Source organism: Penicillium concentricum, assembly GCF_028827145.1.
Source record: "Penicillium concentricum strain IBT 3081 chromosome Unknown utg000002l_segment0_segment0, whole genome shotgun sequence".
Lineage (NCBI taxonomy): Eukaryota > Fungi > Ascomycota > Eurotiomycetes > Eurotiales > Aspergillaceae > Penicillium > Penicillium concentricum.
Window position 1 is genome coordinate 2,175,925 of NW_026622755.1, and position 13,245 is coordinate 2,189,169.

At 48.7% G+C, this 13,245-nt stretch overlaps 5 protein-coding genes across 5 annotated transcripts; 2 read left to right on the top strand and 3 right to left on the bottom strand.

Annotated features, from left to right (window-relative positions):
- Positions 1-54: 54 nt before the first annotated feature.
- Positions 55-1,270, bottom strand: N7517_004396 (uncharacterized protein; the record flags this gene model as incomplete). Its single annotated transcript, XM_056722126.1, has 5 exons — positions 55-474; positions 522-795; positions 847-1,002; positions 1,056-1,065; positions 1,114-1,270. 5 exons carry the CDS (start codon positions 1,268-1,270, stop codon positions 55-57), a joined length of 1,017 nt encoding a protein of 338 aa, XP_056578376.1.
- Positions 1,271-2,441: 1,171 nt separating this feature from the next.
- N7517_004397 (uncharacterized protein) lies at positions 2,442-2,984 on the bottom strand (the record flags this gene model as incomplete). Its single annotated transcript, XM_056722127.1, has 1 exon — positions 2,442-2,984. One exon carries the CDS (start codon positions 2,982-2,984, stop codon positions 2,442-2,444), a length of 543 nt encoding a protein of 180 aa, XP_056578377.1.
- Positions 2,985-8,035: 5,051 nt separating this feature from the next.
- Positions 8,036-9,399, top strand: N7517_004398 (tryptophan--tRNA ligase WRS1; the record flags this gene model as incomplete). The annotated part of the gene is made up of 2 exons (XM_056722128.1): positions 8,036-8,427; positions 8,484-9,399. 2 exons carry the CDS (start codon positions 8,036-8,038, stop codon positions 9,397-9,399), a joined length of 1,308 nt encoding a protein of 435 aa, XP_056578378.1.
- A 99-nt stretch (positions 9,400-9,498) lies between these two features.
- N7517_004399 (Aminotransferase class IV) lies at positions 9,499-10,359 on the bottom strand (the record flags this gene model as incomplete). Its single annotated transcript, XM_056722129.1, has 2 exons — positions 9,499-9,553; positions 9,716-10,359. The coding sequence occupies 2 exons, from the start codon at positions 10,357-10,359 to the stop codon at positions 9,499-9,501; spliced, it is 699 nt and encodes a 232-aa protein (XP_056578379.1).
- A 415-nt stretch (positions 10,360-10,774) lies between these two features.
- tom70 (putative mitochondrial outer membrane translocase receptor (TOM70)) lies at positions 10,775-12,737 on the top strand (the record flags this gene model as incomplete). Its single annotated transcript, XM_056722130.1, has 4 exons — positions 10,775-10,951; positions 10,975-11,068; positions 11,119-11,198; positions 11,244-12,737. 4 exons carry the CDS (start codon positions 10,775-10,777, stop codon positions 12,735-12,737), a joined length of 1,845 nt encoding a protein of 614 aa, XP_056578380.1.
- Positions 12,738-13,245: the final 508 nt, after the last annotated feature.

Sequence of the window (13,245 nt, forward strand, 5' to 3'; positions counted from 1 at the left end):
CATGGAACTTCGGTATATTCAATCATTTTTAGGTTCGTGTAGACCATGGGGGAGTTAGGGCAAGGTACGCATCACACCTTCGAACGCAACCAGAGCCATTGCATTCGCCGGGAACGCTCTAAGGAAGCATGGCACAAAGCCCCGCCAGTACCCTCTCCACCCACGCTCACGCCATACGGCGGCTGCAGCGTCCTTCCAGCCGCGGAATTGTCGCTTGCCGTCATTCAGCGCACCACCCATAGGGTCGGTCATAAGGCGCTGCTTAACGACGTCGCACGGGTAGGCCATGAGCCAGAAGCATTGGGCGGAGATTCCACCGGACCAGAAATTGATCGCAGGGGCAGACAACGTGGTGTTCTTTTTGAAGTAGCGAGTCAGGACGTCATAGGAGCCCCACCAGACGAAGAAAAAGGAGCGGAAGAGGATCGTTGCCCAGAGTCCGCGGTATAGGCCGCTAACGCCATGCGTGCGATACTATTTATGTCAGTTGGTGAGTATCTTATGTAGTCATTGGGACTCACCATCTTGCGTAGGCAGTCGATCGGCCCGCTGTACATGCGCTTCGATTTGTCGGCGGCGTATTGCACCTGCAGGCGTGCCTTGACGTGCTCGACTGGGGCCGCGACGAAGCTGACCGTTGTACCTGACATGACACCTGCAATGCCATGTCCGAAAGTAGTAAGGGTTGCGAGGTCTGGCTGGTAGCTCGAGAAGGGGAGGTAAGGGCGGATGTGAGGTTTCGAGAAGACGTTTTCGAGTAATAATCGGCGGTATAGAGCCAGGGATCCCAGCATGCTGCAGGCAAGTCAGCACTATTCCTTTTGGTATATAGCGTGGAGCACTTACACAGAGTCCATCACCATCCATCCGACCAGCGGTGGTGTAGCTCCTTTGTAAAACCCTTGTAATCCTTCATTTCGCAAAGTCTGCAATATGCAATCCAACGGTCCTCGGAACTGCACATCTTTGCTAGTTTGTAGGCGAACCTTGATGGTGTCGAATCTGTGCAATTTCGTTAACAATTGACCCAAGGTGAAATAGTTCGGTATGCATACGGATGGCCAACTGTAGAAAACAAAATTAACTTCAACTCCAAATCAAAACACAGCACACAACCTACCAATAAGCTTCGCGATGCCTGAAAAAACACCCCCACAAAACCCTTGTAATTCGACTTCGATGTCCCAGACTGAGCAAGCGCGTTTTCTGCCTTCTGTTGACCCGTCATATCAGATACCGAAACAGGTAAAGGCGCCGGCGCCGATGACATCGTTTAATAGCCCCAAGTGTTTCCCTTAATCTCTGATCCTGGATCGCAGACCCAATGCGTCACGGAATGGACGCTTCACGCGAGTCGTAGGGTGCTCGTGCGCAACGCGTGGGCGATTAAATCGAAATGTGACGGATGCCGATAAGGATAGAGTGATCTGGGGTTAGGCTGCCAAGAAGGATTTTGCAAACTGCCGTGTCTTTTCTGGGGAATCTGGGGTATATATATTGTATGACTTTAATGGAGTAAATGAAAGAAATATTGCTGGGGGGAAGTTGTTTTAATGATCATTTGCGCCCCGCAGATTCCTCTCGGGGAGAGTGGGTGTTCCTCCGAATCGCGGGCGATGCCTTAGGCGCATATTGGAGGTGGCGTTGGAGCTAGCTCTATATGGAGTAGTAAATCTGGGGATTAGCTTTGAAGGTGTGTGCATGTATATCTCTTATTTTGATCCGTGTAGAATCTAGGTAACCCGAGACCAATCTCAAAGACAATAGAGCACTCGATGTGAAACCCGAGGGAAGTCGTACAAGGTCCAAATTTTTTTAACAAGACGAAAAAAACCATTGCTCGGATCACCTGAAGGCCAAAAAGGCACTCCAAATCTAGGCAATACGGAAGACGCGGCGGACTCCAAAAAAATATATCCATAATCCAACAAACAAATCCAAGCGTCAAACCGTCAAACCGCCAAACCAACATTGGGCCTCAACATCCTATAGCCTCAATGTTGGAATAACCATGATCATAACATCAGGTTGAATGGCTGTTACTGTGGTTAAACCAAGAGTTTAACAAATGATACGTTTCATATTGAAGGTTGATACTTGGGCTCCACTTGGATATGCCAAGGTCCAGAGGCTGGACGAGAGTGGGTATATAATTTAGATACATGATGTCGTGATGCAAGATCAAACGCAGTAGTCGACCCGAGGCCGAAGATGTTTGATGAGTGAGAATGAAAAGAATGCAGAAACTGAGAAGCAGAAAACGATAAAAAGGAAGCCCCATGCAACCTGTATCAGCCCTGTGGGGTGGCTCATTTTGTTCCAGAACACCAAAAAGCAAATATAGAACGAACAGGCACGAAAGAAGAGTTCCAAGAAAGCCCATGTTCTAATGGATGATAAACAGAAACCTTTTGATGCAAAGCCGGGATGGGATACGTCTATTACCGGCCCTTGGCGGGCTTTCGAGTCATCTGCCGAGCCTTCTCCTCATAAGCAATGAGCTTCTCCACCAGCTCAGCCGGAGTGCCGGACTTCCCGGGGTTCTTTAGGACATCTCGTGGAGTCCTCTCGGATGTGTTATTCATCGAGCCATGGGCGAGGTAATCACCTGCCTCTAGCGCCAGGGGCGTGACGGGTCCTGGGCTGACCAGAGGGTCCAAACGGGGCGCCGAAGGACCTTGGTGGACGCCCTCGATGAATTCACGGTACTGCCACATCATATCGCGTGACCCTGCTGTAGTGCGGTAGACAGGCTGCCGGGATTGGCGAGGAGATGAAGGCTGGGAAGTGGTGTTGTGGGAAGTGCTGCTCGACTGATATACAGCGGGATGGAACCGGGGCAGGCTACCGAGATGGAAATTCTGAGTTTGCTTGGCCTTGGATGGATTCTGGGTCCGTGAACGAGGTTGGGGAGAGTTTGAGCGTCGTGGAGACATGATAGGCGAGGCAGCCGGGGAGTAGTAAGGTGAGTTATCAGAACGCATCCTTGTGGAGGATGACAGAGGCCGCGATGAATGGCTACGACGAGCAGGCCGGATTGAATGGATTTGTCGGGAGTTGGATTGAGATGCACGTTCCCAATCGTCAAAATAAGAGTGATCGAATCGACCGGTGAGTGGTGTTACTGGAAGGTCGTATATTGGACCGGGGCGTCTTGGGATTGGAATGGGCCTCGTAGATGATGAGGTAAGCGAGTCAAAGTTGATCGGAATAATATCCGGGTAACGCCGAGGCGAAGGGGGAGTATAAGTAGACGAGGTGGCTGTCAAATCTCGCAGGGAAGAGAGTGACACAGGTGTGGGGTAGCCGTGTTTGGTGATCAGACTTTCAAGATGATCTCTTGGTTGGAATGCCGAGCGTCGGTACGAGGCTGATGATAGGCCTAAAAATTAATCAGCCTGGGAATGAGAATGCCACACGTGTTTAGCGAAGAATGTATGAAAGCGTATCGCGATAGCCGACAGAATAATATCACGAGAGGGGAAGGTTTGAGCATATAGATCCCATAATAGACCAATGGTGAAGGAGGGGGAAAAACACCCGGAATCTCAAAATGGGAAAGATAGTCAAAATCAAAGGGTAATTGAGCCACTTACTTGGGGAAAATGAACTACTACGTGATGAGAGGTAGAAAGAAGATGAAGAGGAAGAAGAGGAAGAGAATGAAAAAGGGGAATCTGAGGGAGAATGTTTTCGCATCTGTTTTTTTTTTCTTGGTTAGTGTTAAGCACTTGCGGGGGAAATCTCCACCAAAATTTCAAGAATAGAAATGAAATTACAAAATGACGAAATTCAGAGAATGAAAATAACGTAAAAATAAAAATGCAAAAATACAAAAATACAAAAAAAAAACAACTTACTAGATTCTACCGAGGACTCCGATGCCCTCTAAAACTCTTGACTTCAAGGCTCAATCCAAGGTTGGAGACGGGATGACGAATGTGCCGCTTTAATAGTGGAGCATAGATCCCCAACGATAAAAAAAAATTGAAGATGCAAGAAAAAAAAAGCAGAAGAACTAGGAAAGGCCCTTCTTAAAAGCTCCGAGCCAGGCACCTGTGAAACCAATATTTCACCCAGGTACACTTCTCTCTCCACGCGCAACGGCCCGGTGACCTATAAGTTCCTTCAAAGGGATCCAAAAATATATGACTTCTTCATATCAGAAATCGACATAATCCAGTTTTGATTTAGCGAGAATGGACGCCCAGAGTGAAAATGGGTGAAGATCCCCGTCCAATTGCGATTGATTGACTGGGGGTGTCATGCGTCAAGCTGGTCATTTCTGATTCGCACGCGTCTTGACTCAACACAGTGACGTCCCGACTACCGACTCATGTCATCCGTCTACATCTCTAGGGCTTTCTGCTAAAGCCAATCTGTCCCTAAACTAGATATCATATTCCATTCAGCCAACCATAATCCGCGTTGCCTAGTCCGCCTCATCACCCGACACCTATCACTAAGCGTGGAGGGATGAAACCGTCAACGCTGACTGGCTGGTACACTGGACTGAACCTCCTTATAATGTAATTATGGGTGCTTGATACAACCTCATGATGGTCTGGTGTGCGTACATGTCTCGGATTACCGTCCAAGCTCCCGACCCATCTAGCTACCCCTTTGCCGGAGTGATGCATTTAGTTACAAGGCTGCATAATTGGATATCTTTAGAACGGGATCTTCCATATTCAAATATCTTTGTGTTGGATGAACTGTAATCCCCCAGAGTGACATCTAAATAATACCCGCTAGAGTCCCAGGCGAACTAATAAAGACAAGGATGAATTGGGGCAACCGATTAGTCTTCTTTGGGCTCGCTGCAGAATTGGCTGGCTTTGGTTTCATTATCGCGCACCGTGCCTAGGTGCATATCTAAAGCTGATCTTCTTCACCTTGGAATATGTGTATTTAGAATCAAACAACCAGTAAGTGGCGAATGATACATTGATACTAAGTATGCCTACCATTCCTAATATTAGAAAGTAAATCGTAATTTCGGCAGCTTTGCCCTTTGCCCCTGCATACTGTGAGTTTTACACGTCGAATTTTCTGCTGTAATACAGGAAGAGAGTAAAATTTACTAGCGAGGAGTCTATAGTCCCAATTCAAATTCGAGTCCAAGTCCACGGGAAAAATTGTGAGAGCCTCGGCCCTTCGCCCCCACCACGGAAATTATCTGACGCAGTGAGACCAATCTTGGAATCCCATTCGGAATATGTATATCCCAATATAAGAGGGGAAAAAAATCTCAAACCGAGCAAAATACACAGCCAACAAAGCAAGCGGGTCTCATTTCCCACGGCCTCGCCCAACATGACAAAGCTACGTGTCAACCGGATCCCTCCGGAGTTCCCACAGTCCCTAATGTTGATATCAAAGCCTGTCTCTTTTTCCCTCATAGACCAAAACTGTCGATATCATGTCAGTGCCTTGTCAAAAAAGGAAAAGCGGCCCGCATCTGCAGCAGACCGAAAAGACAAGCTTACCAGCATAATCTCAAACACGAATGACCCACATATCCGCGGAAGTTTACTAATTCGTTGCCCTAACTTGGTATACATGTCACCAGTTAGATAGCCAGTTGACTTCCGCATTGTGGAGATTTACTCGAAGCCCGGCGTAAGGGGGTTTAGTGTCGCATACAGTGGCTTGCGAGCCCGTCAATAAGGCGTGCTTAGCGCCGGCTTGCTGCATGGGAATGATACCCGACGCGGGTGCGCGGGGCAAGGTGGTTGGTGGGTTAGAGTAAGTGCTTACGGTGAGCTAGAAAAGTGGGCTGATATACTCCGTACTTCGTACAGCGCATCTCTATCACACTTGGACTGGGATTATTGGCCCAGCAGTATGCGGGCAGCCGGTGTGCCCTAGCAGAGTGGTCCGTTTCCACTGGGAAGAAATAACAGAGATCATCTGCGACCCTAGACCGTCGCGTTGTCGAAGCTTTACTCCGTGCCCGTACTAATCAGCACACCAGTGGAGATCTCACAAAATGCCCGAGCCACGCCAGCGGACGCTAGAACCAACCTTTGTTCATCTTGGGCAAAAATGGAACTGTAGCGGCCGAGATGCTAGCCCGATTGACATTGAACGAGGTTGAAGGTTGCTCTTGCAGCGGCGGGGGAGTTTGAGTGGATATCCATGAGTAACATCGTGTCCATCTGATGGACAGTTGATCCCCAAAGGCTAAAGCCGATCTCGAGAATATGGAAAACATAGTCCGGTACTCGTGAATATCGAGCTGAAAACTCAGCGTCTCAATGGGAAATTTTGCCACAGATTATATAGTTATCCAGGTCCGGATCTAAGTTTATATTCCACGCCTGTCGTCAAAACGGCCAGTCCAAAAATGCTCCAGTTGTGAACGCTGAAAAGACAGTGCCCCCCTCCATGCGAGAAGAATAAAGCCTATTTGTCCGCTGTTGTAGCCATACATATCATGCATTACACTCGGGGTACTTGTCATAAGAGCATAAAGACCAGAATAGTTTTGGGCAACGATCATCAATATCGGGAGGGATTCTAGGTCGGTAACGATAAAATGCAGGATAGGTGCTACTCTGGATTCCGTGTTGTTGATTGCTGCTCAGATTGCAAGTACTAGCTCTGAGACAGCATCTGCTTAACGCTCCTGTGAAATGTATTACTAACTAGAGGGAAAGAATGTTAGTCTTGAGACATAAGATCGACACTAGAAGATGGACACCATTGAGACTGTGACCACACGTAATATTAATTCTCTTGGGAATATGGTGTTTCTGCATACTCAATAACTGATATGGCCCACGGGCAAAATGTGACGGCTTCTATAGATACGAGGGTTTTTAGAGACTGTCACGGCAACTGGATAGGATAATATGTAGAAGTAGATAATATAATCCATAGTGCGCGTAATAGCGAGCAAACAGATGCCCCTTCAAAGGAGTAACCTACGAATACTAAATACATCTATAGGTTCAGTAACTATACGCAGGGTTATAAGGTATATAATAAGAAGAACAGTTAGCCGTTTATACGGCATTCTTATGGTTTTTTTGTTGGTCTTTCTAGTGGTACATATGTAGAAGTCCTTACACACTACCCTTCACTTACGTCTATATATATAGGGCTTACTTATGGCATTACACAGTGTCGAGAATTAGTAATGCTCATGAATTCAGCTATAGATATAGAAATACGGAGAGTATTAGTATGCCTGAGTACAGTGTTACAATTTTCTGCTAGGCAAAATACGGCTGTCGTGGTGGACCCTAAAAACCCTTGTATATAGGAGCTTTGGGTAGCCCAAAGCCCAATATACTCGAGGTAAGGTTAACTGACACAGGCAGCCACATATTGTCGCGAGTACTTTCTTCTAAATAATCAAGCCTGTATGTATTGCTGAAAACCTTTGCAAATATGTAGAATTGTGCGCAATATAGCTCTTGCATCCTATAGCCACAAATAACAAAGAGATAAAGGGAAGAATGCTAGACTTCCTACATTGGTAGGTGAACCCGACTCCTTCAAGTCTCTACTATCGAGGGGTTCCTGAAAAACTCTCTACATTTGTGCATAACATTTACGATGGGATATAAAGGTAAGGAAGTTTGTCATTTTATCTGTCTTTCTCAGTCCTTTAATAAAATGTGTTTAAAGCCCTATAAAGGAATATATACTTCCGGTAGATCGCTCTTAATACACTCTATCTACAAATAGAGACTTTGAATGTAACGAAGATACATCAGAGACATCTACCCATTTAATGGAGAGTCTCGCACTTTTGTCGACTCAATTTTTAATTGAACAAGAAAGCATTGAGCAGCACAAAGGAAGGCTTTCGCGGGGTTAGAGGCGGTCACCTGATAATGTATAAAACAAACCAATCAGAATGCCCACTGATAGCGGGAATTCTGACTCATCCTGTGATATTCCAAGAGGGGCAACAGAAGAAATTCACGATTTCCTCGACCATAAAATAAAGTGAGAACTGGCCTTTGACTGCTGCAATTGAACACTTAGAATTAACCAATTTCTACCAGACAAAGAAACAACCATGGCCAACGAAGCAATCCAGCCTCCGGCGCTCAACTCATTGAGCATCGACGAAAAAACCCCAGAGACTAAGGCTGTTGGCCAGATCGTCACGCCCTTCGATGTCTCCGGTGGAGTTGATGAATCTGGCAAGCTGTTGCCGGTCGACTATGAGAAGCTTACGAGAGAGTTTGGAGCCACGCCCATCAATGCAGCTCTATTGGAGCGCTTTGAGAAAGTGACTGGCCATCGGCCACACCGTTTCATGCGCCGGAGTATCGTGTTCAGTCACCGTGATCTGTCGAAGATCTTGGATAAGCACGAGAAGGGCGAGCCCTTCTTCCTCTACACTGGTCGTGGGCCGAGTAGCGACAGCATGCACGTTGGACACACTGTGCCGTTCGAGTTCACCAAGTATGTTTAGTCTTGATAATCACCTGGGCAGACACAGAAAACTGATCCAAATGTAGATGGCTCCAGGATGTCTTCGATGTTCCCCTCGTTATCATGATGACCGACGACGAGAAGTTTATGCACTCTCAGAAGATCGAAATTGAGGATGCTAAGAGATACACAAAAGCAAACGCCAAGGATATCATTGCTGTTGGATTCGATATGAAGAAGACCTTTATCTTCAGTGATTTCCAATTCATTGGTGGTGCTTTCTACGAGAACATGTGCCGGATGGCAAAGAGAATTACAATCAACCAGGTCAAGGGCACATTCGGGTTTAACGACAGCAACAACATTGGCGAGTTCCACTTCTGTGCCACTCAGTCTGCTGCGGCGTTCTCTACCAGTTTCCCCCACATCTTCGGTACCGAGACGAAGAAGGTCGCATCGATTCCTTGCTTGATTCCATGCGCCATTGACCAAGACCCCTACTTCCGCCAGTGCCGCGAACATGCGGAGAAGATGAAGTTCAAGAAGCCCTCTCTCATCCACTCTATTTTCCTTCCCGCCCTCCAGGGTCCTGGATCTAAGATGTCTGCCAGTATCGACAGTTCCGCCATTTTCATGAGCGACACGCCTAACAAGATCAAGAACAAGATCAACAAGCACGCTTTCTCAGGCGGCCAGGACACCGCGGAGTTGCAGCGGGAGCTGGGTGGCAACACCAAGAACGATATCCCATTCCAGTACTTGACCTTCTTCCTCGAGGATGACCAGGAGCTGGAGCGCATCCGTACCGATTACGAGGGTGGAAAGATGATGACCGGCGAGATCAAGCAGAAGTGTATCGCCGAGCTACAAACTTATGTTCAAGGATTCCAGGAGCGCAGGGCACAGGTTACGGATGAGATCATGGCCGAGTACATGCGTCCGCGCCCTCTGGAGTGGAAGGGGAACCCCAACCCAGTGGTGGTCGAGAAGGCTAAGAAATAAGCCTGCTAGGGCGAGGGACATTTTCCGGAGCCATCAACTTCAAAATACGCGTGATTTCATAGCCTTTTCATCAATTCACCAATACCATTCAAATATTGACTAGCTGACATTGTACCCATTGAAGTGGGTGCGTACATAGGTACATATGTACATACTATGTAGTATGTGGTATGTAGTATGGGGTATTCTTACTTGGCTATGACCTGGCCACGAATGAACCCCCCTTACGCCGTTGCTCAACCAACACAACTCGCCATCCACAAGCTCATCCCGGGATATGGTGTGCTCTAGACAAAAACCCTGAGATAATGCATACCTCCGTGTTGTACCCGCATTGCCACCGCTGCTCAGTGGGGGAGTGATCCACATATGGTCCCGCAAGAAGTACGGGGTAGTGATGCTGCCTTCCATAACCTCGCCATTCGGGTTCACAATCAGTACCTCCGCAAGATCCGTCGGCGAATTAATTCCCGCTCTCAGCCGTGCAGACGTGTAGTCATCACGCGCGGTGGTTTTATGTGTGGTGAAGCCGGAAGGAGTTGTTGATTGGGTGTCGACATAGACGCGCCATATCGGTAGGCTTGGGTTCGTATGTAGAGAGGGAATGAACATACTCATTAGGTCAATGCTCGCTGTTGGGCTCGCCTCAACTCTCGCCTTCCCTTTGCTGTTCACTACAATTCGAAGCCTCCACGCCTTGCTTCGGTCCGGAATCGATGTGTCGAGGAACTCCTCGAAGCTTTGCAAGTCTTGTTGCAGCCAGCTTAGAGCCCCGTTCCATTCGAAATAAGCTGCAGCAGCTATGAGCCGATCTTGGTGATAGGCGAGGAGGTAATAGGGAGATTTGTGAGGATCAGGATAGCTCGATGCATGGCGACAGGCTGCATCTGAAAGGCCCGGGTCAAAGCGAAGGGAGGAAATGATCTCGAACGATTGTGGGATTGAAGAGTTCTCGGTCATTTTTGCGAAGGTCAATGGCTTACGGTCGTTGCTATAGTTACCAAGTTAGTCTTGCCAAATAATAGACGAATCCAAATGATGTTGCTTTGGACGGATATCAAAGGAAGAAAGAAGGGGAATAATACAAAAAGATCCGATGAGCCAACTCTGTTCAATCCGGACATGTGTTGTGGAGAACTTGAGCGTTACCGGCGCAGGGCGCGTGATTGGCCGGCCCGGCCAGCGGAACCCTTGACTTTTCCTCTGAGCTTCATCATTCCCGACTTCCCATCTCTAACTCCTTTTGTCGAGGTCTGGTTAGTAACATTGTCTTCCATCTCAGCCTAATTGGGCCTGACTTACCGATTGAATACTGATATCTGCATACATTTTAGAACTAGCCGCGTCGGTCCTTTGCCTGGTTCCCTTACACATCATGTCGAACGAATTGCCGTTACCTACACCCGCCCAAAATGTGGTGCTTGATACATCAAAGCTGACCGAGTCATCATCGGCATCGGTCTGGGATCGCATCACCAACTGGGTCTCAGAGAACAAGGCCGTTGTTTACACTATTGCCGGTGTTGCCGTTGTCGTGACCGGCGCGGGTGTCGTCTACTACCTGAACGATTCCAGCAAATCCACCCCCCAGCACCCAAGAAGAGCAAGAACCAGCGACGGAAAGAAAAGAAGAAGGCCGAGGAGGAAAAGGCTGCGTCAGTGAAGGATGGTATGTGCTCTTGTTTAAACACGGTGGTCGTATGACTGACAAGATTCCAGAGTCTCCCAAAAAGGCAGAGGAGCCCACCGATGAGCTTCCCGAAGTGGATGAGGCAACTATTGGACAGCTTTCCGAAGAGGTATGTTAAGCAACGTTCTTTGTCAGGCTTTCGCTGACAAGTAAGACCCGGAACGCCTATGCGGCCAAGCTGAAGGCCGCCGGTAACAAGGCCTACGGAATCAAGGACTACCCCAACGCGATTGAGTTGTACGGTAAGGCCATTATTTGCAAGCCCGACCCCGTCTTCTACTCCAACCGCGCCGCCTGCTACAACGTCCAGTCCAACTGGGAGAAGGTCGTCGAGGACACCAGCGCCGCTCTCGCCATGGACAGCGAATACGTCAAGGCCCTCAACCGAAGAGCCATTGCATATGAGCACCTTGAAAAGTACAGCGAGGCTCTCCTCGACTTCACAGCTAGCTGCATCATTGATGCCTTCTCCAACGACGTGAGCCGAAACTCGCTCGAACGGCTGCTGAAGAAGGTTGCCGAGAAGAAGAGCCAGGCTATTCTGGAGGCGCGCACCAAGAAGTTGCCCAGTGCCACCTTTGTCTCCAACTACCTCCAGAGCTTCCGTCCCCAGGTCCTGCCCGAGGGATTGGAAGAGTCGGTTGAGCTGAGCGATGAGTCCGGCAAGGGCCAGCTGCGTAAGGGCCTCATCGCTATGGGCAAGAAGACTGCCGATGGCTACGAAGAGGCTGCTGCCGCCTTCGAGAAGGCGCTTGAGCTCGGCGAGCTTGGCGAATTTGAAGGATTGGCCCTCAACATGCGAGCCACCTTCACCTACCTAGGCGGTAACGCCACTGGCGCTTTGGCCGACTTGGACAAGAGCGTTGAGCTGTCACCTTCCCTGGTTCAAAGCTACATCAAGCGCGCCAGCTTGCACCTGGAGCTCGGTAACAAGGACGCTGCGGCCGATGACTTTGAGCTTGCCATTACTCACAACAAGGACGACCCTGATATCTACTACCACCGTGCCCAGCTGCACTTCATCCTGACCGAGCTTGCCGAGGCCGCCAAGGACTACCAGAAGTCGATCGACCTCGACCGGTCGTTCATTTACTCTCACATCCAACTTGGCGTGACACAATACAAGATGGGCTCCGTCGCCTCAGCGATGGCCACTTTCCGCCGGACAGTAAAGAACTTTGAGGATGTTCCCGATGTATACAACTACTACGGCGAGCTTCTGCTTGATCAACAGAACTACTCCGAGGCCATTGAGAAGTTTGACAAGGCCGTCGAAATGGAGAAGCAGAGCAAGCCCATGGGCATCAACGTTCTGCCCCTGATCAACAAGGCCCTTGCTTTGTTCCAGTGGAAGCACGACTTCCAGGAGGCCGAGAACCTCTGCCAGAAGGCTCTCATCATTGACCCCGAGTGCGATATTGCTGTCGGCACCATGGCCCAGCTTCTCCTCCAGCAGGGCAAGGTCTCCCAGGCTCTCAAGTACTTTGAGCGCGCTGCCGAGCTGGCTCGCACCGAGGCTGAGATCATCAACGCCATCTCCTATGCCGAGGCCACCCGCACTCAGTTGGAGGTTCAGGAGAAGTACCCCCAGCTAGCTGCCCGCCTGAACACCATGGGTGCCATGAACGGTGGTGCCCCTGGTATGTAAGCAAGTCCGCGGACCATCTTCACTCTTCGATTCTTCGCTTCTTTCTTCACCCCGGTCTGGGTATTACTGTCTAAGCCATTTTCTCTTCCGGTTTCGGTATCTTTGGATCCCCGGTCACTATTATCTCTGCGTGTATTTACTATTGGTTGACATATTCCCCGTCTGCCTTCTTTTTTTTTTCTTTTTGTTTTGGTACTAGGTCTGAGATAGGACTCGGGATAGGATGGGCCGATGGACGGCAAACCGAGCCCGGATAAGTGCATTGGAGAGGGGTTGACCATGTAGTAATTTGTGTACCATAGAGGAAAATGAGAGTGCTCATTAAGATCAGATGATTGTATACTAAAATGCTGCCAAGTTGCTATTGACCACATGTATACGCATATACGCATATACGGGTATAGTAATTCCCATAGTTCGTGTAAAATGTACGGATGACCATGACGTGTTGTCCCCACATCAGCTGACCCCACCCCTTATCGGCATCTTATGTTTTTTTTTGCTTTCT